Source organism: Falco punctatus (assembly GCF_963210335.1).
Source record: "Falco punctatus genome assembly, chromosome: 4".
Classification (NCBI taxonomy): domain Eukaryota; kingdom Metazoa; phylum Chordata; class Aves; order Falconiformes; family Falconidae; genus Falco; species Falco punctatus.
Window position 1 is genome coordinate 17,570,058 of NC_137583.1, and position 26,835 is coordinate 17,596,892.

At 44.4% G+C, this 26,835-nt stretch overlaps 2 protein-coding genes across 4 annotated transcripts in view; one reads left to right on the forward strand and one right to left on the reverse strand.

The window, feature by feature from the left end:
- SLC25A26 (solute carrier family 25 member 26) overlaps positions 1–3,748 on the forward strand; it is a 125,990-nt gene extending 122,242 nt beyond the window's left edge. Inside the window, exon 10 of the transcript XR_013927445.1 lies at positions 1,969–3,748. The gene's annotated coding sequence lies outside the window, so the exon portion shown is untranslated. The remainder of the gene's footprint in view (positions 1–1,968) is intronic.
- LRIG1 (leucine rich repeats and immunoglobulin like domains 1) overlaps positions 1–26,835 on the reverse strand; it is a 94,686-nt gene that overhangs the window by 20,034 nt on the left and 47,817 nt on the right. For all 3 annotated transcript variants that reach the window (XM_080382880.1, XM_080382879.1, XM_080382878.1), the window contains 6 exons: positions 13,879–14,016; positions 12,683–12,826; positions 10,309–10,452; positions 9,319–9,462; positions 4,225–4,368; positions 304–384 (listed from right to left, as the gene is read on the reverse strand). In XM_080382880.1, coding sequence (XP_080239006.1) covers positions 304–384; positions 4,225–4,368; positions 9,319–9,462; positions 10,309–10,452; positions 12,683–12,826; positions 13,879–14,016 — 795 coding nt within the window. The remainder of the gene's footprint in view (positions 1–303; positions 385–4,224; positions 4,369–9,318; positions 9,463–10,308; positions 10,453–12,682; positions 12,827–13,878; positions 14,017–26,835) is intronic.

Consider the following 26,835-nt stretch of genomic DNA (forward strand, 5'->3'; position numbering starts at 1 on the left):
TTTGCTTTTAGAAGCAAGGAACGGTTGTACTGAAGCGTATAGATTAAAACAACTTGAGTTTCTCCTGCGACTCTGAACTACAGTATGTGGCACTGTCTGTTCGTTGCTTTGAAAGGACTATAATTGCCTGTGCTTCTTGATAACCAGGTCATCTGCACTCTTGCAGCGAGCCTGCAAAACTAGTATGTCTCAAATTTTCTGTTGAGTTTTATCTTGTTCCAAAGGGAGGAAGGCTGTGTCAGACAGGAGAGACCCACCCCCAACACAGCTGCTTTACAGAACTTCAAACCCAGGGCTACTCACAGCTTGCTTAGGTTTTCTAGGCCTGCAAAGGCTCCATTGGTATCTTCTATTGTGCCTGAGATGTCGTTGTGGTCCAGTTCCCTGGGGAGAAGACAAGAGAAGGCTCACAATCAGTGTCTTAGTCCTAGGCTCATCATTAAAAACAAATGTAAAGAGTTTGAGAATGCCACACGAAGAGGTGGCATTTCTCCTGACAGTTTTCAGAAAAAGCAGAGTCCCACAGCAAAGCAGCACTACTCATGTTCCTGCACTGACCCATGCTGAGATGCTGCATTCCAAAAAGAGCCCTGGCTTCTTTCTAGCTGAAACTGTCCCTTTTCTGAGACAGCAGCAGTAGCACATAGCTACTTTTTAACAAGGTTTCAGTCCTTTTCCAATTCTGTGCATCCAAACAGAAGGTGGAAAGTCCCAAAGCTAAACTGAAAGAAACAGCTGTCCTTAAATGCTATGCTACTATCATGAATTAAGATAACTTTGGCTGTTCCAATGTATACATGTATTTGTCTACAGCCATATTTTAGGAAGATGACTTGGTGTATTTTCTATGAAGCTGCATTTTTTTTCTGGCAATGAACTTGAAAACTCAACAAAGGAAAACACAATCATCCTTGCACAAACCTAACCACTTTAAAAAAAAACCCAAAAACAAACAAAAACAAAAAACCATGAATAAGAATTCCCTTTTCAGAGTTAGCTTCTTTTGGCTTTCAAATTGACCATCCATTACAAAAGTCAAAGAGGTCTGAAGAAAAACAAGCACAGAGAACAAACACAGAGATCCACAAAAGCTGTTTAAACAGTCTGCTTAAAAATCCTTCCCTCCTAGCTTTAATTCCAGCTAGCAATGAATACCTAGCAGCACAGACAGAAATTTATCATTTCTAACATTAAGTAAAAAGAAAGAAAAAATAAATAGGCTTTGTTGGTTTTGTTACATCACTCTGATTTAAAACCTAGTAAAACCCAACAAAAAGCAAACTTAGCCATCCAGATAACCCCCTGAACCCCTTTCGCACCTTTTGAAGATTATTATCAGAACATTCTCTGTTTAAAAATATTAAGATCAAAAAAGAAAAAAAAAAACACAACCCCCTACATTTTGCAACATTCCAGACACGGACATCATAGTGTACCTTCTGGGCTATGCAGCACAAATACACAAGAAGAGAATAAAAATTTAATAATTCCTCTAGTTTCAATATCAGCATTGTTTTCTTTAGCTGAGATGGGGCTGAGACTTTTGCTCTCAGAACCTAAACTGGCTGCAGTCTTTGCTTGTTTCTTGGCATTGGTGTGTGAACTGAAGATGTGAAGGGAGATGGCCAAAAGCCACAATTCCTCTTTCTCAGCTGGCTTCAGTGTGAGACCTGAATCTCATGTCCCCGGGGAACTCTGGCCTTAGCCAGCAGCATTATGGATGTCAGGGTGATCTGTGAGTCGGTCTGTGCCAAAGGGATGGATAAAAACTCAACATCCCCATGGGGTATGGGCGCATATAATGCTGTGGTGGCACAAGAGACAAGTCCAGGAGAGACGCTTTGATGTGCTGACATTTTCAGCACCATCCAAGCCGGGCAGGAGCAAATACATCCTTCCTGGAGCTAAGTTTCTACATTTCCCCTATGGTTACCAAGCCAATGCCTGTTGTTCTGTTTGTTTTTTAAGGGTAAATCTCTTCTCAGACATTTCTCCTCTTCAGTTCCACCACTAGCTACTTGTCTTTGGACCAGCAAACCCTTTCCCATGGCAGAGATAGACAAGTGGGAACGGCCTGTAGAAGCTCTCTGACACACACTTTTATTAATTGACTGCCACACATTGTGTTTTCTTGAAAAAGGAAAAGAAAATGGTATTGCTTGTTCATCCAGAGGCAACTCAAAGGTTTAGTGTTAGAAAGGAGGAATAAAAACCTTTTTAACAAATGAGTGAAAATAGAGAGAAAGAGAAAAAGCGGGGTATTTTGGCCTAGCTCGCTTTGTATTCAAACTCCTCTCCCAGCCCCTGTTGCCAATTTCCTATTCTTTCTGGCTGGCTGAGCTTGAATGCTCGCAGCCTTGTTAATCATTGTGCTCCGAGGTCTCGGGCCTGACCTCTATTTGAATAGCTCCACATTTCAGCAGTTTCACACCCACCAAAGGCTCCCCAACAATAGGCCATAATTAAAGCATGCTCGGGTCTTTTTCACCAGGTGCAGGACCCAATAGGCCTTTCTCTTTATTAAATTAGAGCTCACTCACACAGTCCCTTCCCCCCCTCCCCCAGACATAAAAGAGGCTCCACATTCACTGCAGAGCAAAGAGAACTACCAGCTCCCCATCCCCTCCATTTTTCTTTGGAAACATTTAGTTCCGGTCTTGACAGCTGCCTCAGAGAGGTCCTTTCTGAATGCCCAGTGGCTGAAAGGCTTTGGCTTAAGTTTAAAAAAAGGAAAAAAAAAAGCAAACAAAACCCAAACTCACTTTCCAGTCACTTCCTTCACTGCAAACTTCAATAAAGGAAAGAGTGAGATGCAAAGTACTGTGAAGAGGGGAGATCTCTCTGTTCCCGTTTCCTTTTAACTACTCAGGCCACAATGGGCTTCTGAAGAGGAATAAAAGTAACAAAGTGGGTTTTTTTCTTTTGAAAGAAGAATTAAATCAGCCTGCTGAACCCAACCAGCCTGGGAGCGTGGACGGTGCTGTAACGCAGACTGTGAGAACTTTGTGGTGTGCCAGCTGAAGGTGCTGAGCCCACAGCCTCTGGGGAGAGGAGAGCAGCCAGCAGCTCAGCAGGTACAAATAAGGGAGACGGAGGCAACACCGCTGCGAGAAAGGACAATTATTAGAGTTGGATTCCCCATCTTCTGATGTTTCTAAGCCAAGCCCAGATGTACTTCAATCTAATGTAACTCTTGGGTTTAACAGTGCGTAACAGTACAGTTCTATAGCTGGCATTGCAGAGGAGGTCACACTGATCTGACTCATGGTCTCCAATAGCCCCTAAAATCTTGGAAGCTGGGATCCAGACTAGCAGGCTCATTTCCAGCACGACATTTCCAGGTTTATGTTGTGTCAGTGACTTTAAAATTCTCTGGTAAATGACCTCAGCGATCACTGGATGTACTACTATGCCATTCAATATTAAAGCACAAGAGATTTTACTATTGATAGCGTGGTAGCATTTGTGTGTTCAGGGGTTACCAAGAAAGTCAGAGCAACAGAACATTTAATGACTCAAGCGAGCCCAATTCTGCATTAAAGAGAAAGACTTCTGGTTACTTTCATGGTACCTGCAGCAGCTTCTTGCTCCCATGATTGGACCCAAGACCACATGAAGCTTCATGTGTTCTTACACTTCTGGTATAATCAGATCCCAAGCCCAAGCTCTACATTTCTTTTGCCATTTTTTTTTTCCTTCTTAACACCATCCTAGCCCAGAATTTTATATTGATAATTAAAAAAAACCCCAACAAACAAGTAACAGCATGCAAAAATGCTCAACAACACAGTTAAGAGGATATTCAAATGCGCAACGACCCAACAGAAACTGTCCTTTTCTAAGAATTTCAGTATGATAGTAAGAGAAATTCAGCTATTAGCTGAAGGACTGAAACCTCAGATTTTTGCTCAGCTAGGCTAGATTCAGGATCCTGTCCCATGCTCCTAAAATTTTACTCCAGAGCTCTCTACTCTGAAAGCACCCTACAACACTGAGCAGCCCAACTGCAATTCTCCTAACTACTCTTAATTAAAAATCACAAGTTCACTGAAGCTGAATAATGGGGTAAACACAGCAACTGCTAAAGATAACAGAGCAGCATGTAGGGGAGTTTGACGCTGAGGACACTGGCACTCAAAGTGACTACAAAGCAGAACAGTTTGGCAGAACACAAACCCTGGAGGGAAGACGGGTGTTAGCTGACAAAAGCTGGGAGCAACTTACAGGACACGTAGGGTTTTGAGTCCCTTGAAAGCACCTTCTGCAATATGGTTGATGGAATTGTGGCTCAGTCGTAGCACGTGCAGTCCCCCAAGGTCTGCCAAGCTTCCCTCATCCAGCCTGGTTAGGTTGTTGTAAGAGAGTATTCTGAGGAAAAAAAAAAAAACAACATCCCTTGTCAATTCAACTGGCATTTTCCAAATTCCTCTGGACCAACCAGTGCCTGCCTTCCACAACCACCTTACAAGAGGCAATGTGTACTGGGTGGATACGTAACATCTCGAGTAGGAAGCAAGCCTGCAGGCTGCAAATATTCCCACAAGTTACCCAGGGGGCAGCCTGGATGACCTAAGGAAGCAGGAGGCATTTGGTACCCGGCTATAGGAAAGTCTCCTGTACAGGCAACAGAGAGAAGCTCCTCCAGAAATGAACGAGCAATAAGCTAATACACATGCTGTCAGTTATGGCAGGGACGAGCTACTCTTCCTCCTGTACGGCTAGGTTGGGGTCTGGGAGCACCACCCCTCAGTCCCTGGATGTACAGGTAACAGACACCAGTCCTGGCTGTGTTCAATCCTCACTTCCATTTGGACTCCCTCCGAGATTACAGGAAAAAGCACTCCCCTCCTTCCCCACGCCCTGCCAGGTGGGGAGCGACATCAAACAGATGGATTTTGAAGTTCACACGCGCTCTTGGCAAGGTCCAGACTTCTGTATTCAGGAGGTATCTTACCATTCTGCACTTGGGCACAGCGAGCCCCAGGCGTCTGGGTGTGCATGTCTGCACAGCCGGCTCCACCCCAGCTGAGAGCCAAAAGCATTTCACCACAAGGCAATTGAACACTTCCTTTCATGCACAGGAAGGAGGTACCTGTTGTAAACCAGCTGCCTTCCCTCCTGCTCCCCTTTGTTAAGGAGTGTACAGTCTGCTTGAAATCTCCACTTACAAGTGACTAATATTGGAGGGTTGGTTGGTTTTTTCCTCGTTTTCCAACTGTCTCTTCCTTTTGCCTGTATTATCTCTAGTTTTGGGAAATTTTTTGAAGTGCTACTCCTGTTGCAGTTTGGAAGCTGCTAGGAAGAAAGCTGGTTTTCTCTCCCAGACAGAGTGTAGATGAGGCTTCTGAGACTTGACCACGGGAAGCTACAAGCCACTGCAGACACCTCACACACTGTGCAACCACCTTCTATGCAAGCAGTAAAGGCGCGGAGCTGCTGATGTTCAAGGCCAGCTTGGCTCATCAAATGAGGGGTAGGAGCAGGCAGTCACTCGTATGTGATCTTCAGCCTGAAGCATTCACCCACTACTCCCTGCTGCGAGTGTATTCCTCCCTACCTCTGGCGGTCACTGCAGCTGGGTAAGCCCTGCAGGGCTACTGCCAGGTGACTGTGAGCAGCAATAGCCTCAGCTTTAAGTTGCCTGCACACTGACATGCGGAGTATTAAAAAGGAGCATTCAACTACTTGCCGCTACTCACATTTTCTCAAGCTTCTCTTTACAAAATGCAGTTGCATAGGATTTTTGAAAATACCGTAACGACCTGGGAGCACAAATCACTTCAAGAGATGTGAGGGTCTGGGCTGCTGAACTTCCCAAAAAGTGGGGTTAGGCAGCTTTGAACAAGCACTAAAATCCTTCATTGTACAGACAAAAAGAAAAAAAGATCTCACTGAGTTCCAGATCTCCAAATTCCTCTTCTAGTACTGCCTGTTAGTGAGCCTGCTTAAAAATGTGTCTCGGGCTTGCATGGAAGCCACTGCAAAGCCAAAACCTAAGTCAAAACAGACACATACTCCAAAGCACTGAGTGTCATTTACTTGGCAAACGAGCTGTCCATCTTTTAGCTGTGTGAGTGGGCAGAGGGCAAGCTTTGGAAAAAAATCAGCAAAGATTAATGAGTCTGAAGAAGGTATGGGACAACATACTGTCATTCCTAAAATAGTTGTAGTATTAGTTATGAAGAACTGGCATCCAGTCAAAATTATGTTCTCACCTGCGATTAAAGAATTTGCTTTAAAAAAAGTGTTCAAAAGTAATCCTAAACCTGGCTGACAAAAAAAAAAATAGTTCATTTTGATTCTACATAGAAGAGTTCCTGCCACAACTGGTGAAGGCATGTTCCCCTCTGTTCGTTCTAACGTCACCTCAAGATGGACGGACAGCAGCGGTATTTAGGGGACTCTCTCAATGGCTGTATCCAGACGGAAGGTGGAAGGTTTCAGGAGCTAATGCACCTGGCAGCGGCTTCCTTCAACACGCAAGGGCTCTGCTCCCTGCCAACGGGACACGCCAATTTACAAATCGGTATGTTTCCCTCCTCAGCAGTTTGGATTATCTGGGTAGAGAGAAGTTAGCAAGAAGTCGCTTCCCCTACCTCGTCATCTCTCTACGAGTGAGACAACGCTAGAACAAACAAGTGGAGATGTTCGTCTACACACGCCTTCCGGCCTGGCAAGGAAGTGGGAAAGCAGCGTGTAAAAAGTGATACACAAAGGGGTTAACCAGAAACCTGTTGTGCAGCTGGGGCTCCTGCTGCCAGCCGGTTCCGGACCTGGTATCTCTAAAACATTTCATTCCCACTGACCAAACTATAGGTAAAAAGTGAAAGGAAAGGCCCAGCAGCCAAGTCATCATTTACCTCTAATGAAATCCTATGCTCCAATTGTGAATTTTTCCATGATGTTGATGCCCTGCCACCTGACTGGTGAATACAATCAGCCCTTTCTCAGGCCCATAATAAGGGAAGAGCTCTCTTTCGTTGTTAGCTTTTCCATCAGACCAGAGCATGGGGTCACGTTTTCTCCCAACAACTGAAGGAAAGACAACTCATCCTTCAGATGACCACCTCCTTCCTTAGCACAGATAAGCAGGGGTCTGGCCACCTCTCTTTCTTGGGTCAAGAACTTTGAAATTAATTCCCTGTACCAGCACAGACTATTTTTTGATAGCTGAAACCCAGCAGATTTAGCAATAGTGGAGGTGAGCTAGGATCTTTTAATTAGGAACAAAACATACACATTCAAAGAAGTGCACAGAGGCTGTCTAGAGGTATCTAACGCTTCCTTTCCTCACCCTTCAATTTCAGAGCAGATCTCTCCTACAAGTACTCTTTGGCGGTGGGAGTTTCAGTTAGGAGTATCTGATGGCTCCCTGCAGCAGCCTTACCCTAAAGGCAACACCTGCAAGAGCTTGTAATATTTTGCAGAGATTTGCGCTAACACCCACATAATCGTCTGTCGAATCTCAGCTAATGTCGTCTCTGGCCTCACACTCCAGCACAATCCTGTTTGTCAGGCCGAGCACGCCCCGGTGGCTCCTACCACCTCACCCCACCACCCATTTCCAAACCTACCCCATTCTGCACCAGGGCAAGTGAGTCCTGCGCTGGGTTTCTGCAGTTACTGCAGAGGATGGCCTCTAGGCCAGGACAGCTCACCGTGAGCACTACTTGCTGGCACGAGATCCCAGTCCATACCTGACAAAGGACTCAGCATGACACGCAACCTCCAATCTAAACCTTGGGGGTTTGCAAAGACAGCGTCAGGTAGAAAAGACAAGTATAGTTCTCCCTAAAAGATTAGGTCTGCAAGATGCAGACCCTGCTTACCCTTCCCATCTGAACCCCAGCTGAAATAAAGCTTTAACAGAGGCACCAGGTATTGGGTCCCTAAGAGCAAAAAGCTCCCGGAGCCGTGCTACTAACACAGTGCCAGTGATTTGCACAGCGATTCCAGGGATCCAACTGCGCGTGCCTTAGGAAGGCAGACTCCCCTTTTCTGATGCTGCATTCACTTGCAGACCATGGGCAGAGCACGGTGTCAATTCTGATCTGTTGCCTTGAAGATTTCCCCATTGACACTGCTTTAACCTAGTAGAGTATCACTTGAGGATCTGCACGTGAAGGAACTGTAGCTCTCTACAGCACTATGCCAAGCAAAGGAGCCCTTCAGGCATAGGCAGTTTCACAGCAATTTGAAAAATCAGGTTAATTAAACAATCAAATATTTAACCAAAACAAAAAATAAAGTATTTCTCTGTGCCCCCCCCCCAAATAATCCATATCTGAACAAATGATCTCGGTTCAACAGAATATGATGACTGGTCACTGGACTAACAATTTTAGTTTCCAAACTTCAAGGAATTACATGTGTCACGTTCACCTATCTCTGAATCCACATCCCAGAACACTAGGGACTCACAGCTCTCGCAGCTGGGGAGAGAGATACCAACCTTTTGTCTGAGTCCACAGTGAGACCTCTGAAAGCGGGAAGCTGCTTTACCATACTGCTTAATGGTGGATAGGAGAATCCCCAACAACGTTTAACAAGAGATTTCCAAGCATCCAGCAGAATGAATTACAGTTCCGCTAACCACATGTGTCAAGTTCTCCAAAGAAAAAAGTTAATCTTTCCACAGTCCCACCGAGGGGATGACAGCTACTTCTGTAAATACTGCAAGCATCCATGTGTGTCTCTTCAAAAAAGCATTAAGCAGTGCCACAGACCCAAAAGACACCCTTGTGGGGCTGTCCTCAGCAGCAAGGCTTTCTTTCATTTATCAAAGAGACTGTATTCACAGCTGGAAATCTCAGGAGAGCAAAGTCGATGTATTTACTTTTCAACAACTGAGCCCTACAGGAAGGCTAAAGTGTAAACAGGAGAAACAAGGAGAACTGCCTTTAAAGGGCCAAATCTCTGCTGGTTAAAAACATGATTGTTCTTTGTAAATACAGAGGATAAAGCAAAGTTTCCTTCAGGCTGTACAGCCATTATATGGCAAGCCATGAATGTCTTGTAACTAGCTAGCTAAAAAGCCTTGGCAAGCCGCAGATCACAAACTCTCCAGGTCTTTTGGCACTTAGTGGGTTCTAGTCTTTGTTTCTGGTGCAAACGTATTTTAGTCAGGTGCTCTGAAGGTCATAACATCATGAATAACAAGGGCATCACACAGGAGGCTGCAGTTCCTGCACTTCTACAGGCATTGACACAGCGGGAGCTGCCAGCCATGCCATTAGGAAAAATCCTTACTCCCCTTTCCTGCCAATGTTACATTAGCATCAAAACCTAACCAACCAACTGCAAAAGAAACCAACTTACAGCTCATGCAGCTTCTGACAGAAGCTCCAGCCATCAGGGTTGATGCGGGATATGGAGTTGTTACTGAGGTGAAGCTGGTGCAGAGATGAAAGGCCATAGAGAGAGCCACTGTTTACTTCTGTCAGGCTGTTATACTCCAGGTGGCTGTGGAGAAAAATCAGAAGGAAATGATAGATAAGAAGCACTGGTCAAATGCTGAAGAACTTCCAACAAAGATTAGCATTTTAGACATTCCTATACACCCTTCTAGATAACCCGTGGATAGGTGCATGTGTTGGCATTTCTTGTGCAAGTGAAGGACAGAAATTCAAGGACAACACAAAGGAAATTCCCAGCATGAACTGTAACTGCAGAGGTACGCTCCACTGCAAGTAAACTGGGCTTAAAGCATCACATTCGTGTTCGTATTTGCAGAGTTTCAGTTGTGTGACAGCAGTGTCCAGCAATATGCTGCCTTGATCACTTGTGACCTTGCAAACACACTTGATAGCCAACCACATTGGAAGTTTCAAGCATTTCTTTGCAATGACTATTCAATTTGTTCTTTCATATGGAAAGACTACATCACTGCGATAGGCCAGCAAGGTATCCCAAGAGGCAGATTAATCAGGTCTGCAACACAGAGTTTCCATCTATCAATCAAAACAAATTTGCAAAAGCCAGATGACCTTTTATTTAAAGACCATTTGAACTGAGATCTTACTGAACGTTCAAATCGTCAGACTTTCAAAGGAATAACGCCACAGCCTGAAAAACAGGACTTTTTTTTTAATCAAACACCTGCTAAAGCAATGAGCTTTAATAAACTGGGGTCAGCTAAACAGAAGCTGCTGTAGCAGAGCAGAGCTCTGTGCATGCAGGACATAGCCCAAGGGCTGGCACAGGTGCCCACAGGTTTGCATGGGAGTCCTTGCCAAAATGCAGAGAAGGACAGGACATCAGGTGAAGTCTAGGCTGTTTAAGGGAAGACAGCCCATCCTTCCGACTTACAGAACTTGCATCTTGGCTAGACCCCAGAAAGCCCCATCAGTCAATTTGCTTATGTTGTTCCGCTGTAGTTTCAGGACTTCCAAGCTGTCCAATCCCTGGAATGTCAGGCCTTCAATCAGGCGGATGCGATTCCGGTTCAGCTCCCTGAAATCACCAAGGCCATACAAGTTTATTAAATCCCAGTCCTTTCTCACGAAATCATCTGTGCAGCATACAATGGGGACAGCAATGCCAACAACTCCTCTGTCAACGGTTCCCAGGAGACAGCAGAACCACACCGGAAACTTTCAATCCCAGAGCCAGCCAGGGAAGTCAGCTGGGTATGATCGCTTAAATAAACTCACCCGGGGACAGACTTTCACTATAGAGAAATAACAGAGAGAGTGCAGTAATTCCTCTTCATCCCCCCTCTCTCTGCATTTCTTTTAAGCCATTTATCCTTTTCATCAATTTTCACACTTCATCTTCTCTCAAGCAGAGACACCATTTGAACTAATACAGTTAAACACCAGCATTATTTCCCCTACAACCCATTGTTTTTACAGGACTTGTGATCACCCGGTAAAAATGTGCTCTGAAACAAGCAGGTGCCATAACAACTATAAGCCCAAGAGGAAATTTTATGGCTAAGTTTGAAAAGAAAGCTTTCAGTTCCCCCTGACAAATTTCACGTTTTTTCCTATTATAAGAAACTAATAAAGAGTGAAATGAGTTGTTTCCAATAACAAGGCAGTCTTAGTATTTTGTGTATACAAAGATCTCTGACTTGGTTCATTACATTTCTCTTCCCCCCCTGCCCCCTCGGGTCGGGAGGGACTCCTAAATTTTGGGAATACCTTTTTTTCTGAATATCAATACAAACATCACCTATATCAAACAGTCATATGGATTGCTAGACCCAGACATACCAAGTGAAAACCCAGTTCCATAAAGTCAGTGGAAAACTTCATCGACAGAATGTACTAAAGCTGAAGAGAGAGGTTTTTAAAATGGATACCGTTCCACACATACGAGACTAACCTAAGGGCAGTTCCCTATTCGGTGTTTGTGGGGAAGAAAATGGGGGAGGTTACATCATCAGAACTTGTTTTGGAAAATATGAGGAAGCCGCAGAAACTTTTAAACTTACTTTTTAACTGCCTAAAAAAACAATGTTGAACTTGCACCCAAGTGTAATTACAGTCAAGTAAGCAAACTTTGGAGAAGACCCTTGCCTTAGTGCACCTCCTAGGCTATTAGTGAACTATGCTTTGCCAGATGAAGAACTGTACACAAATTCTACAATGAATCAAGTCTGTATAACTTGCAATTCATTCAAGTTTATTTAGAGGGTTAAACAACAAGCTGTAAGACTGTCTTTAAGAGCACCAACTACTCCAGCTTTCAGTGAAAACTGTGCTCCTAAACAGACCGAGTTGACCCTTTTCTTTATTGCAGTTTTGCACATGATCTCAGCCAATGGACAGTAACTTCCAACTGAGAGGCAACAGACTTAAGATGCATATGCTACTGCGTCACACTGTTCAATCCCCAATTGCCTATAAATCCTCCACGTGTGTAAGCACAAATGCACACTCATTCCTTAGACACATCTTGGCTTAAGGATCGGTCTCTCGGTCAAGAGGTTGCCATTTAGAGGTGTGAGTTCCAACAGCTTTTGTGGACTTCATGCTAACAGACACGTTAACCTTTTGCCTATCAAATTTGATGGAAAGGCTGCAATGGGCCTCAGGCTGGGCCCAGTTCTCCAACAGCAGCAGAAGGGAACAGCTAAACAATTAGTGCTACTATCTAACACATAAAGCATATTTATAGCTGCAAATGTCTCTGCATCCCCATGCAGCTCCTGCCATATGGACTGCAAGCAGGACACAACAACATGTGCGTTAATTCATCTAGACTGCTGTTTTCTCTGCCCAAACATCACCATGCAGTTTAACAACCTTCCGTCATTGCTTTTTTTATTGCCACATAAAGGTGCCTGTGTGGTCTTGAAAAACTAACATGGTAGCTGAGCGCTGTTACTTGCAGTAGAAACATCTTCCAAACCTCTCTTGCGCAACAGACACCAGCAGCTTTCAAGGGAATGGATTTGTCTTAGGCTGTCAAGCGCACGAGATGCTGACGCCTGCTGCAGCATCCCTCCCTTCCCACCTGATCAGAAGAATGGCCTGAAAAGCCAATAGTTAGAAGACAAAAAGGAGCCTCTCCCAACATGTTCTACTAGGTGCTGGCAGAGGACTACTGCACTGTGCATTCGAAGTTTTATAGACAGCAGGTGAGGAAGGGTGACATTCGGTGTGTATATCCCTCAGGGACATTTCGTCTCTATAAAGTGTGACTGAGCTTCATTAAGGTGCACATTTCTACTCACAGTTGTATTAGCCTGGGTAGCCTGAACGCCTTGACAGGAAGCTGAGTGATCCTGTTTTTACTCAGACGAAGTGTTAGCAGGGACCGTGACAGACTATCAAAAGCACCAGGCTCCAGGGTGCTGATTCTGTTGCTCCCCAGGTAGCTGCAATAAATCACAGCAAAGAAATGAACAGTTCTGTCACAAACTCCTTTTATCAGCATTTAGGTGGTCTCCAGACAGGCTGGTGAAATTACAAAGGTGGTTTCAGATCAATTGGCTTTCTGGCAGCACAAGGAGCACAGCGCCTTTCCCCAGAGCCATGTCACAAATGTGAAGCACACTTCCCAAGAGCTCCTTGATACCCTCCTACTTCAGCAAGACAATTGGGAGTGGAAGCCAGAAACTGGAGAATATTCCAGCGCAGGATGACTCTATTAATTCCCCATTTTTCCCTCCGCATCTGCCCCAGGGCTCTTTCTTACCTGGACCTTAGTCTTAGCCACAGAGGCTGTTTTCAACAGGACAACAGGCAAATATCAGTCACAACACCACTCTCTTATACCCTCTTACAACCGGGGCAGGCACTTAGGTGCAAACTCTAATGCAAGCAGATTATCTGTCTGCGCCTCTTCAAAGGTATCTAAACCACAGATTATTTTAGATTTCCCTGAACAGCCAAACATCTCTTTTGGGAGGGTGTTACTTTGTTTAACCCTGGTTTTCTTCAAATAACCAAAGAGAGATTTCTGGTCTTAACATTCAGTAGCCACTTCAATGATGAAACTGTCACCCCTCCTCCTCTCTTCTAGATGCACATGAGCTGATCTGAGAAACAGCAGCATATACACTTCTCACTGGGGAAGAAACACAGATCTGCTGCAGATTTCTGGCTTCTAGGTTTCCAGCTGTAAAGACACCCACACCTAAAGGATGCAGGACACCTTTTCTCTGTTGCAACATTCCCATGCAACACCATCAGTAATAATCTGCATTCTTTTACACATACGTCAGAAACCAAAAAAGACAGGGCTCAAAAAATAACCTGACAGCAGGGATAACATGTTGCTTCCTAATTCTCCTTTGCCCTTAAGATCCTGACAAATAACCCCATAGTTTGTATGTTCATTCCCCCTCCTTTTTTTAACGAAGGTTTGAGGCCCTTTTTCTCTGCTGTGGTAACTCAACAAAAGCTGTTCCCAACAAGAAAAACTCACAGCTCCTTTATGTGAAGTCCCTGTGGAAAGCAGCCGTTTCGGATTTCCGTGATGTCATTGAAACTCAGGTCCAACGTTTCCAGGGTAACGTAGGGATTCAGTTGACTTGCTTCAATGCTGCGGATCCTGTTGTGATGCCTGAAACAGTCAGGAAGAGAAACAGATACAACTTAGTTCTCTTAGAAAAACAGAAAGAATAACTGAGGCCATAGCAGGCCCATGAGCTGGCCCCTGAGTTCGTACCTAGGCTTATGGTGCTTCTTCAACAGCTGTCTGAGGAGAAACCCACACCAGAGAGACATTCCCTCATCCCATGCTGTTCCTATGGCTAGAGAGACTAGCTCACAGGTATTTGCAAGCTTCCAGACACTTTTCTAATATAGTATAAGACTTCTCCCTTCTATAGAACTATTTATTCCATTCATCAGCTTTTCTTCCAGTGATTTGGGCTCAGTCGCCTACAAGCCTGCACCTCCAGAATGGATTTATTACATGCAAAGACTGCAGGGCTGGATTTTAATCCCGCAGGCAAGGAGTACTTATCAATGGTTTAAGCAACCTGCCAATGTTTCACACAGAGAATGGGATTTTCAGAGCAGAAAACGGGTAAGTAAATATAATCTCAGCAAAAGTTACAAAACAACGTTTCCTTAATTCCTAAGGGTTCTTCTGAAAACTCCCAAATTCGGACTACGTTACGCTGATTTGTAATGCACAGAAACTGTGTAGGAGGGTTGCAAATGTTATTGCAAACGTTTCCTCATCTTTTCCTACCTTTGCCCTACTGTGCAATTAGGACAACTCTGTAGTGCCAGTGCTCTGCCCAAGCATCGACCGCAGGATCAGGCCCTGTAACCATCACCTGTGTTTGCTGCCTTACCAGTACCAGCCTGAGGGAGTCAATCTAATATTTTTCTTTAGAGAAGGTAATACAAACTCTCCTCAGGTTTTCCACAGCCATCAAACAGTTAAATACTCTACTCCTCATCTGTACTCAACAAGGTCTAACTAAAAATCCCCCCTTGAGTCCTTTCCTCTGACTCCTTCCTGGCCTGAATCAGTCGAGAGAACAGTAATCAATTAAAAAAATACATGGTGCATTAGTCACAAGTAGAGCACATGCCTGATGTGAATTTAGACCAGTCACTGATATTACTGGCAAGGCTGTGAGGCACTCCAAACAGAGACGCTCACCAGACACTTGAGAACTTGCTGAATAATAAGAGATAGTAGGGAGGCTTCAGACAAGTACTGTGCCTTAATCCAGCCTGCTACCTATTGAGTAACCAAACGAGGATACAGCAGTCAGTGAAAGCATTCTTGAATGCAAACCAGGACATCCCAGCTCTCTTTCCTTTGAAACAAAAAACTAACAGATGAGCCAACCACAGCCTTCCAGGCACTGAAGCTGATGAGTGTCTAGGAGCCCATCTTCTCCAGCTTCACCCCCATTTCAGGCTCTCCCAGGGGTTCAGACACCCCCCTTGCAAAGAAAAGTCTCCTCCCAAAAGAAATAGCACACGGCAAGGGACCTGCTCCCTGCACTGTGATCCGCTCCTTTACCCTCCCTATTATTAAACCCAGATTGTTTCACCACCACATTTGCTGGTGTCTGTAATAGGAAGAGGGTAAAAACTCCATCTCCAGAACAATACCCTTTCTGGATGCTCACCCTTTAAACAGCCAGCACATGACCCTCGCTTATACTGGGGAAGCATTCGCAGAAATACTGCTCGGGCTTAAGAGTTTAAACGCTACTTAATTTTGGTGCAGGCCCACAAAACATTAACAAACAAATTTTACACTACTGTAGCAGCATGCTGATAATACAATGTTGAACGGTGTCAAGAAAATCAAAGGAAAGTCATAACTTATGTCCCCAAACTGGTTATTCCATGTGTTACAGGCACACAAGTCTCTACAACCACAAACTGTCTAAGAGACAATGATACAGCTACTATCCAAATGACCAAGATTCTTTTACAGCTAGGAATAAATAATTTTCACATCTGCGTACACAGTAGAACAGAGGTCCAGTGAATTATGCTATGGTGGAAATTCAGGAAAGTACCTCAACACAGACGTAAGTGAAAGCAAAGCCCAAGCACGCTTTCTGGAGCTCTCCTGAAGCAGGGGCTCCGAGTTCATCTCTGATCTCATCTAGACTGTGATGCTGAGATGAATCTGGCTGTGAATTAACAGGAAATGAAGGCTTGTACAAATGATTGTGGAGAATCCATAAATTACCTAACAATCCCAGGGCAAGGCAACTAAGTCTGCAAGGGACTGAGAGCACTGAGTGAGTCTGGACATGAAGTGCTCTTCAGAAGCCAATGTGGGGATTTTTTTTTAGTATTAATATTTCTGTGCTTTAATTGCTCAGCATACATCCAATCTGCCTGCCTGCCAGATATCCCAGCCCATCCCAGAAGACGGGCTTTAAGAAGGGAAGAAAAGGACAAGGAAGAACTATTTCATTTGAGCCATGTTCACGGTTTCCAGGTGACTTCTGTCTGTTTGCCTCTTGCTTTTCATGTGCTACAGCTGGCAGATTAGATGGATGCATTATTTCACACAGGAAAAAAACAGGCTCGTTTCTCTCCCTCTCTCCATCTCCTTCAAACATGGGCTGACTCCAAATGTAACTCTCAGCTCTAAACACCATCCCCAGCGCCAGTCCCAGCTGGGGAATGTCAGACAGTTCGCTGCAAAGCGCTGCACCCTCTCAAAGCACTGCACTTCAAACAAAACCAGCCCCGCTGACTTTTCCTATACACAGCATGCAATATGAACGCAACATCGTCCAAACCTTTTACTAGCTTGCTTACATTTTATTTTTCATTCTTTCAGTAAAAGCTGAAATGTGATTTAACCCTTCTTGCTATTATTTCGATCCTTTCGGCTCGCCTGCCTTCCTTCCCAGTCTCTTATCGTGTTTTATAGAAAAAAAGAAAGAAAAAGAAAAAAAAAGCCCAGTGACGTTATGACTTTGCCTCTCCCCTTTAGCAGTGACTGGAAAAAGGCTGGATTTTTCCCAACTAGCTCCTTAGTTTAAGCTTCGTTGGCTTCAAAGGTGACAGATCAGATTTTAGTACCAATTGCCGAAACCAGGCTTTAAAGCACAAATTAGTGGTGCTTCCACAACCAATTTGCCTTCAGGTGTCTTTTCCTCTCCCCGCTCCTTAGGTACCACAGCCTAGAAACAGCTTTCCCTGTCTCACTTCAGCCAGTGTTACCTCAAGACTATATGATGACAGGGCTTCGGTGTGAGATTGTGCAATTAGAGCCTGGAGCGGGAGCCAAGTCTCCCAGTTTCTATTCCCAGCTCTGGCACTGACTCATCTGCCTTGGGCAAGTTTCTTAACCCCTCTCTGCCTCTGCTTTACCAATGTGTATGGGAACGGACTAGGATGATGCAGGACTGCCTGCACCGCTAAGAATTTGGAGTGAAAGCAGCTCAAGGGAAAAAGAAATCAGAGGCACTAAGGAGACCATACAAGCCCATTTGGGTTTGCTTGTGAATATGGGAGGATCTGGCTAAACCAGCTGCATTTCCCAGTTCACACCCAACCTCATTCCCAGAGACACCTCATTTGCAGCTAACGCAGATCTTGAACTGTAACATCTTGGTGCCAAACTAAGGTAACTCCAAGTCAGCAAGAGATTGCTTTCACACTCTGAGCTGCATACATATGGCACTTGTTCAGGAACTGCTTTGCCCTCAGGTCAGCACCAGCTACAGCCTCAAACAGTGAGAGGAGAGCTGGGGGAAGGAACCCTCCAGCCATCGCTGCTTAACCCACCCGCACCCCAGTTCGACACCCTGAGGTAGCGCAGCGTCTTAGCCCTTGCACTTTGCACTGCTCTTGAATAGACCCCTCGGGACTACAGGAGATTTGGATTAACCTCTGCCAGCTCTTTGCTGAACCAAGCCCATCAGGACCACGTCAGGAAGCAAACGCATGCTCTGTGTTCCTCTGGGCTGCTGCAAGACAGAAAAACAAGCAGAACATTCCAGCGAAGCCGAAGCGTGTTTGGGTTTGCTCTAAGTGAGGAGGGAGCCGAAGGGGGTGGCAGGGAAACAACAGGTGGCACAAAGTCAAAAGCTTGCAGCATTTCCAGGAATCTCGGCTTGTATTTTAGAGGTAAAGTTACACTTTAATCCCGGTGGGTTTCCTCGTTTGAAACATCTTTGCGAGTATTTGATAAACAGGCTGTGAAACATTTTCCACCAAACCTAATAGGAGAAGAATTCACCTTCCTCTTTGCAGCAAGTCTGTCCTTTGGAGAACACTAATGAGTTTAATTTAGACCGTGGCTTCAAACTCCTTGTGTGAAATCGATGCAGAGAGCAGCACAAACATGCTCCTTTGTTGCTCGAGCCACATTCACTTCCCCTCAGCAGCTGCCCGTTAGAAAGCTGACAGCGGAAAATCAAAGCAAGCAGCCCCTCAGATGGGAACCTACGAGGGGCTTTGGTGGGACCGATTTAAATACAATCAGCACAAAACCTCCTGGTTTAGACAAAGCTTGAATTAAGGCTGCCTTGGCTGCTGGGAGTCTGCAGAGCAAATGTTTGGTGTGAAGTGAGGCTAAAGGCAGGGAGAAGTCACATGCTTGGCCTTCATGTGGTATCAGCTTACAGATCTGGCTGGGCTGAAGAAAAAAAAAAAAAAAAAAAAAGGCAAGCCGTAGTACAGCAAACCTATTAAACCAACACCTGTTATAGGCATCAAAAATAAAATCAAGCTTCAAAAGAGAGGCTCTGCACCTCGGGTAGGTTTCTATTAATATGCCAGCACATTTTTCAAAATTAGCATACAAGGGAGATCACAAGACCAGAAACAGAGAGATTAAGAAGTTCAGGGTTTGGTTAATATTTCCATACTGGGAAAGTATTGAAAAAACTAAGTGCTGGAGCCAGAAAGAATTACGGGGTTTGCTACTGAAGGACAGGCAAGGTTTGGTATCAGAGACAGGCCACGCAAAGAGAGCGAGATCAAAGGCATCGTAACAGGAGATGGATCATATACACTGTGACTAACCCATGCCTGGAATTACCTGCCCTCCTCCACCTTCTCAACTCAGAGGAGATCTAATATTGATCCTCCTGGAAACACTAAAGAAGATTCAAGACATGGTTTCCTAAACCCTCACCTTAGATGATCTGCCATCTGACTTTAGCCCGTCACCCACACAAAAAATAAAATAAAATCACAGTTTCAGAGCCAAATGCAATGCCTGAGCAATTTTCCCAACATGGACGAAGAGAAACCGACAACCTGGAAGATGCATTCGTGTTTACAACAGCAACAACAGAAATGTTTCTGGTTTTTCTGGTCACCTTATTACAATCAATAACTGAAGGTCTGTCCCAAGCGATTCTTATTAATGTATGGGAAGAAGGAAAACTGAGAATGTCACTGGGACCTGGACATCAGCTTTGACTCAAAGTTCATACAGTTTTCAAATGCAGAACTTCTTACATGTTCTTAACATTTTACTTGTAAATTTCTTTTTTGCTTCCAAAGACTTTTTTTACAGAAAAATTTCTGTTCTGTACTGTAAGTTGTGAAAGATCTGCTTCAGAGCAGTGAAGCTCTCTCTGCACCAGCAGATGAAGCAAACATGCAGGTGACATGCTGGAAATCTGTGGCACATCATCCTCTAGTTCTTCACATGAGACCTTCCCTGAAAAACTGAACTGCCCAAAGTTAACAAGTCCTCATGCTTCCCAATTGCTCCAGGAAAGCCTCGCTAGCTGTAGGACACTTTGCACTCATGTCAGCCTTGCCAGGATAATCCATGAGGTGCAAACTTTTGTACCATTACAAGAATGTACATTTTTATCCAACATAACATGCACTTATTTGCTTACAGGAACAGCTCTGCTGTCAGTTCAGAGTAAGGCTGCATGGGTTATTGTCCGGGCAGGAAGCAAGGATGCATGCAAGCAGCCCCCACTTTTCTCAGATGCTCTGAATCACTCCTTCCCTGAGGAATCCTGGCGGATTCCCAGGCTGCTGCAGATACAGCTCTGTTTGTTCAGGTGCTGGCTGCACACACAACAAGAGCAGAGCAGTGGCAGGCCAACCAGCCACTGCATTTTAGGGTCAGCCACAAAAAAAAACAAAAAAAAAAAAAAAACAAAAAAAAAAAACAAAAACAAAAAAAAAAAAACACAAAAAAACCCCACACCCAAAACCAAACCACCCAACATACCACCAAAAAAATCCCCTTGTGTAATTTTTACAGGTATCCTAACTTTCTCTGAAAAGTTTACATGCTGTGCCTGAGGCTGTATGTCAGGATCTACCCTCTCCCTAGTACTCCTTCAGAAAAAGATCTTTCTAAGATGCAGCAAACAAAATCTGTGACCATTTTACACTGTTTTTCACTTTAAAACATCATATAGAAGTGTAAAGCAAGAACAGACTGACAGAGCTATTCCAACTGTATCGAACTATGGCAGAAAGTCTAAAGACATCTCTCCATCTGCTGTACATTAGCTTCAAAACAGATATATTTCAGGGGGCTTTCATTCATCAGGTCATGTTCTTGCCCTGCGTTGGTGGTTTAGGCTGGACAAGCATGAAGCAAACCACAGCTATACGCAAGCTGGGACAGACAAGAAGTTCAAAAACCAATAGTTTTACTTTTTTTCTTTCTTTTTTTTTTTTTCCCCTTTAAGGAGGAGGGGGTGGGAAAAAATGCAACCTTTCATGGAGAAGTGACTGCATCTCTGTTCAAGGTCATGGATGTTTAGAGTCAGAAAGCAGTCTGGGAGCTGAGATTTGCTAATTCATCCCCTTTGGACCTGGGAACTGCAGCCACCTGCAAGTCAAGTCAATGACACTGCAAAGGGCTGTGTTACGAACTCCTTATTCCCACAAGCAAATTATTGCACAAATAGTTCCACTGCAGTCAAAAGGGCTATTCATGTGAGACCAGAGTGACTCAAGGGCTATGTTTTCACTATCTATTAAAGACTATGCAGTGGCCACCCACAGGACCCAACTCATCTGCCTCTCACATTGATGGACTGCAACTACTGACCCCGGTGCAGGCCAAGTGTGGCCTGAGAGCATCCTCAGGCCCTGGGTACCTAATCATGGGCAGATGTTATCCTCTTGCCAGGCACACCCTCATAGCTCTTTCATAAGGCAGACACATGGATAAGAGTTAGGCAGAGCTCAAGCGTGCTCTTTGGAAGCTGACTTTCCTAGCAGCTGGACATAAGCAAGGGCCTGGATCTGATGAACATTCATTAAGGGCTTTTGTTGGGTTCAGTATAAACTGCAAAAAGCAAAGCCTTTTTTCTAATGCAACCAAAACCACCACATCTAGTGAGATACATATTCTCTGAGGATATTTGCACTAGCAATGTTTACGTAAACTTTCTGACTTGTTAGATGACCTTATGCTGTGTGTTAGATCCACTGAGGTAAGCGATGTGATTTTTAAAAGCTTTCTCCCTGACTTTGATCAGCATTTATTCTCACTAGGCTTTTTTGACTTGCCACCATATGATTTTGGATATTTTTTGCAATACGCAACTTCCTAGGCCTTTGGCAGTCATTCCATTAACAAAGCAAAATGTGTGGGACAGGCAAGATTAGAAGTTAGTCATCTTTACAACAGAGGCTGTCTTATCTCTTCAACAGATTACACAACCTGTTATGACATCAAAGCAAATTAAGATTCATGAAGACAAGCCAGCCTCTGTTATGGCCACAGTCCCCTCATCAGCAACAGGGTGGTTCCAAGAGGACCAGAGTTTCTGCTCTCTTCTGGTTACACTGGATGTTTCATGAAGAATGTGCTCTGCAGAGGCCTTTCAGATGATGTATTCACAAAGAGCACAGATCCATTAAGAAGGCTATGCAAAGCACCTTTGTCTGTCACAGCTTCTCTGTAAGGAGCTTTCCTGACCTTTTATGAACTCAACACCAGAGCACAATCTCATCTCCCTGCATGCAGCTCTACCTCAAGATATCTCCATGATTATCTTCAGTCACAGTGTGCATCCCTCAATGGGGTGATGCACCTGCTAGGGTTGGGGCCAGGTATCTTCAGCAGGGACTGTCCAACTTGTAATGCAGTTTGACCGCTTCTCTGGCACAAGGGAGGGAGAAGACCTTTAAGTCACTGAACATAACCCATGCCATTTTGAAACAGCCACTTTGTGAACACTCATAGCTGTGCTAGTCTTTCAGCCCCTTCTTCTCCAGTTCTCAGTCCAAACCACTGCTCTTGTCACTCTCCATCTTCTCACATTCCCTGACCTCAGTCTGGAGCAAGCACTGAGAAAGGCTGCACAGGAGAGGAGAGGCCCTGCTGAGTGCTGAACTCTGCTAAGAAGGAGCAGAATTGTCCTATGGGAATAGAAGGGAGAGAGTCATATAAGGTAAAATGGCAGTTTTCATACAAGAATGCAGGAAACCACATGGCTCTGCACCAGCTCTCTGAATGGGGTCGTAGGGCTCAGCAGAGCGTCTTTGAAGGAAGGGCTACATCAGTACTTGAAAGGACTCATTCAGTTGCTGGCAGATGACAGTCAGGTCAGTGTTGCTATGTTCCGTATCTTATGTCTTTGGTCCACTACTCTCTTGCTCTGCCACTGGCTTTCCCTCTTGCACTTTTACCTCAAGGGCTTCCTTCTGCTGCTGATACATGCCAGCCAAACTCAATTTTCTATCATAAATTAAGTGCATAAGCCAGTCCTCGAAGCTAAGAAAGGGCTCAGCTTCGTCCGCACCAGTCTGCTGCTCTGATGAGTTCCTGCTCTCCACAGCACCCAGCACAAGGAGCCACTCCACATCAGGGCTGCTGCCTCGCCCCCCACACCCTTATCACTGGCCTCAGATGAGTCAGGTTTGTGACAAGGAAGAACAGAAACCAAGAATCAGACCCAGCCCAGATATCAATTTAACTAGCCCAGAGCAGAGGCTGGGGCAGCTATCCTGTCCCACTTGCAAGCAGAGACAGCAGCCTCTTTTCATTTTCATTGCAGGGAAGTTTTGTGCTTCTAATCAACAAGGGCAGCATTTTCATTTGAAAGCCAATAGGGTCCAGGATCACAGGGCATGCAGGCACTTTTATCCTTAAACCCTGATGCTGATTTTAGTTTCTCTTTGTGTAATAAATGATCAAAGTAAAGAAGCTCCACCACAGCCTAGTGAGTGCATGTGTTTTGTGGATGGCTTTGTTTTGCTTTTGTCTCTCTGCAGGAGTGAGGAGGAGAAAATACATAAGTGGAGAAGCAATTTAAGTGCAAACCAAATGTAATGGCTCTGCCCATGATGCTATAAGATTAATCCAAACTGTAATTGCAAGCAGACTCCTTGATAGCATGCATTGCTTATGCCTGAAAGCCATGATGTGACACAGGGGCTTTTCCCACCTTTGACAGGAGCACAATGAAAACAGGTGGATTTAACTACACAAGAGCTCTGTGACCCTGATGCTAAGGCAGGTAAATAAAGGACAACGCACTTGAGTATACCTACTCTCCAGACTCTCAAAGTCTCATGGAACTCGTAGCAGAAGTCTCTAAAAGACTTGCTCGTTGAAGAAGGCAGCAGTTAGAGAAACATTTTTGACTGGCCAGTAGAACTTCTGTTAACACTTTAGAGATGTAGATAGGCTGGCTGGTTCGTCTGTTCCAACATGACACACACTTGTGCTCTGTTGAAAGGGCTTATCTGTCTTGTCAGCAAGGTCACCAGAACAGGGATAGCCTCTGGGCAGGCTTCACTGTGAGCTCTGCTCTGCTGAGACTGTTCAGCCTGCAAGAAAGAATGGCTCCTATGTGGAAAAGCCGTGGTCAAGTTAGCAAAGGAAACAGCTCTTCTTAACAAGTCTAGGCACCCTGTTATTAACAAAGCGTGCCAAGTAGGAAGGATGGCTTCAGGAAACTGCAGAACAAGGTGTCAAAAGGTCCAGGGAATAGAAAGTTTGAGTTCTGAAGTAGAACTGCTATTGTGCTAAGCCAGGCTGGTGTAAAACACTACCTGTTCAGGCTTCCCTAGAGCAGATCTTGTAAAATCAGCAGTAAGCCTTTACCGCCACTCAGCCAATAGGTTCTTCAAGCTTCTTTAATAAGATCATTTAGTTATTAAACTCCTCTTATTTTGAAAAAGATGACAGCTGCCTCAAAAGCATAAACTGCAGGGGGGGGGGGGGGGGGAAATACCTTCAGTAAGACTACCAAAAGGTGTTCCTTTTCCAGGGCACCTGAAGAATTACAGAAAGTCCAATCCCGTTCCCTGGTTGTTTACACTAATCACCCCTCTGCTCAGCAACTCCTTCCATTATGGACTGGACAGGAAAAATATTTTAAGTCTAAAAACAATGAGCCATTTATAGACTTTTTTTCTTTTGCCATCAACTCTTAACTCTTCCCCTCTCCCCAACTTATTTTTCTCTGTTCAGATCTGACCACTAAAACAGTTGTCTTTTCACTTGTACGCCCCTGCACTCCTGTTTCATTTTCCAGCTGCTGTTGCTATTTTCCCTGATGTGCAATTGAACATTAAATGGTTTGACAGGCAGAACATGTACTCACCTAACCACTTATCCCCAATCAATATTCACATGGAATTCCTGTTAACAAGCAAGAGTTATGCACACACTTGGAAGGGAGGGTGGCTTCTTAAGTGGTCACTTCATCTAAAGGTATGACTGATCACTTTCTCATCTACCTCAAGCAGCAATCAGATTTTCCACCCCGCATACCCCAGAGTATGCAAGAGTAAGTTCGTAACATTTGATGTGATCTCTCTTGCTCACCTCTGCAATTAATTGGGGAATTCAACATGGGTAAAAAGTAACAAAAAATCCAGCACATAGCCAGCTTTTATTCAGTTAAAAATAAGCTTTCTAGAGATTATTTGCTAAACTTTTCCAACCTAGACATGGCAGGATCACATTTTAGTGAACACAGTTTACACTAGTGTTTCTTCACCCTGAATTACACACTATTCCTAATGGTGCCAGTGGAAGCAATGATGGAAGCGCTAAGCACCGTACAGAGCAGAAGGTAAATGGCAAAACTGATGTTTTACTCTCTGGGCTTTGAACCACATGGGCAGGATTCATTTTTTAACACCTCTGCTGAAACAGTTTTAGCCTTGTTAGAGGAACTAAAAGACACTGCCTGTTCCCCAGACTTCCAGGATGCTTGAAAGTAAACAAAATGGAAAGATTCTGAAAGTGCTTTATGGCACCACGCTTCGCAAAAAATAAAAATTAAAATTACAATTCTACCCCGACTCCTGTTCTTGCTCCTCACTAGGCATCTATTTGATGCTCTGAGCAAGCACCACCAGTCTAACAACCAGGATAAACTGATGACCAGTAATGAGCACTAACGGGGCAATCTCAGGAGGGAGGAAAGCACAGAAAAAACACAAACACATTCTGATAGTTCCCCGATTTTGTGTGATTTAGTTACAAAACTGAATCAGCCAAGCTTTCAGAGAGAAAAACAGGTAGAGAAAAAAAGATAAATTATTTAACTTGCTTTTATTGCAGCTGCAACTCAGCTTTACTCACCCCTGAACAAACTAAATTGCCATTACTAGCAGTTTTTAGGCAGGAAACTCCAGTATGTTAAAAAAACTTTACACTCAGCAAGTTATTTATGTTTGAAATCTGCTCAACCTGTGAAGACTAACAAAGTAATTGCTTTTGTAGATAGGTGCTTTATTTGCCATATGCCATTAAATGAGACAGTCAATCTACCACAGATATTAATAGTAGCAAGTTTGGACTATTCTAAGGCTCAAATATGAGGCTATTTTTCATATTGACCTTAACAAAAGATCATGTTTGCAAATGACCCTAACAACAAATCTAGACTTGGTCTGCAGAGGGACAGAACCTGGAAACCATCTTGTGTGTTGTACATGACATGCACCTGCCCTCGAACAACCCACCAGAAGATGCTTTACCTTCACGAGGTACATCTGCCCTGGGGCAATACCTGCTCTTCCCCAAACAAGAATTTACTTGGTCTCGGAGCGTGATGAGTATGTGGGACACACACAAAAAAGACAGACACGGTTCCACCATTCCAACTCCTAATCTTGTGCTTTGTCCCGCAAGACCACTTGTGTCCTCTCCTTCCTCCAGAACAAACACTAACCTAGCACGGCCTGCTAAGCAGCACAACGATGTCTGAGCAGACCTAGCCCAGCTCGAAGCAACTCTCTACCCACCGAAGAAGCTGCCACAGCTGCAGAAAACAGTGAACTTCAGTAGTAAATACGTAGTCAAGTAGCCTCAAAGGGTAAATGGTATTCCATGAGCTGCCACCAACTTTCACTATCTTTTTTCCTCTGGCCAATTTTTACACTGCTCTATACATGCCCAGAATGCTTTCCAATGCTCTTTAGTTGATTCTGATGACTACAGGCTTTACTGCTGTTGCTTTTCTAGAAGAAATGATTACTCATTTCCCTGGAATAGCCTCAGATCCTTTGCCATTTCCATGTGCTCACATTGTATCTGAAAGCTTGAGGACATGCAAATGATTACAACAGTTCCAACGGCCCAAAAGAGAAGTCAAAACAGCACCTCTTCTGGTGCTTGGGAGCACATGATTAATGAGAATTTCCTCCACTGGGAAAGGCTCTTGCAGCCTTTGGCCTCAAAAACTAGCAGACTCTGCACACCAGAGCCTTACTATGAAATCTGAGCAAAACAAACAGGAGAGGTGGGTTTCAGAATATTATGCCTGTACGTTGCTTGCATGCTGCTTGCATACTGAACAGCCTGACTGCCAGTATTCCTTCTGTTCACCTTTCTACATCAATATATTCACATCCAAAACCAGAAGCTGGGTAGTGTAGCCTGTAGCATGGACCAAATCCTCAGAGAGCAACTCGCTCTCCAGCTGCTGAGGGGAATTGCTTGAGTAAACATTGGAGAATTGCTCTCTGTAGACATTACACC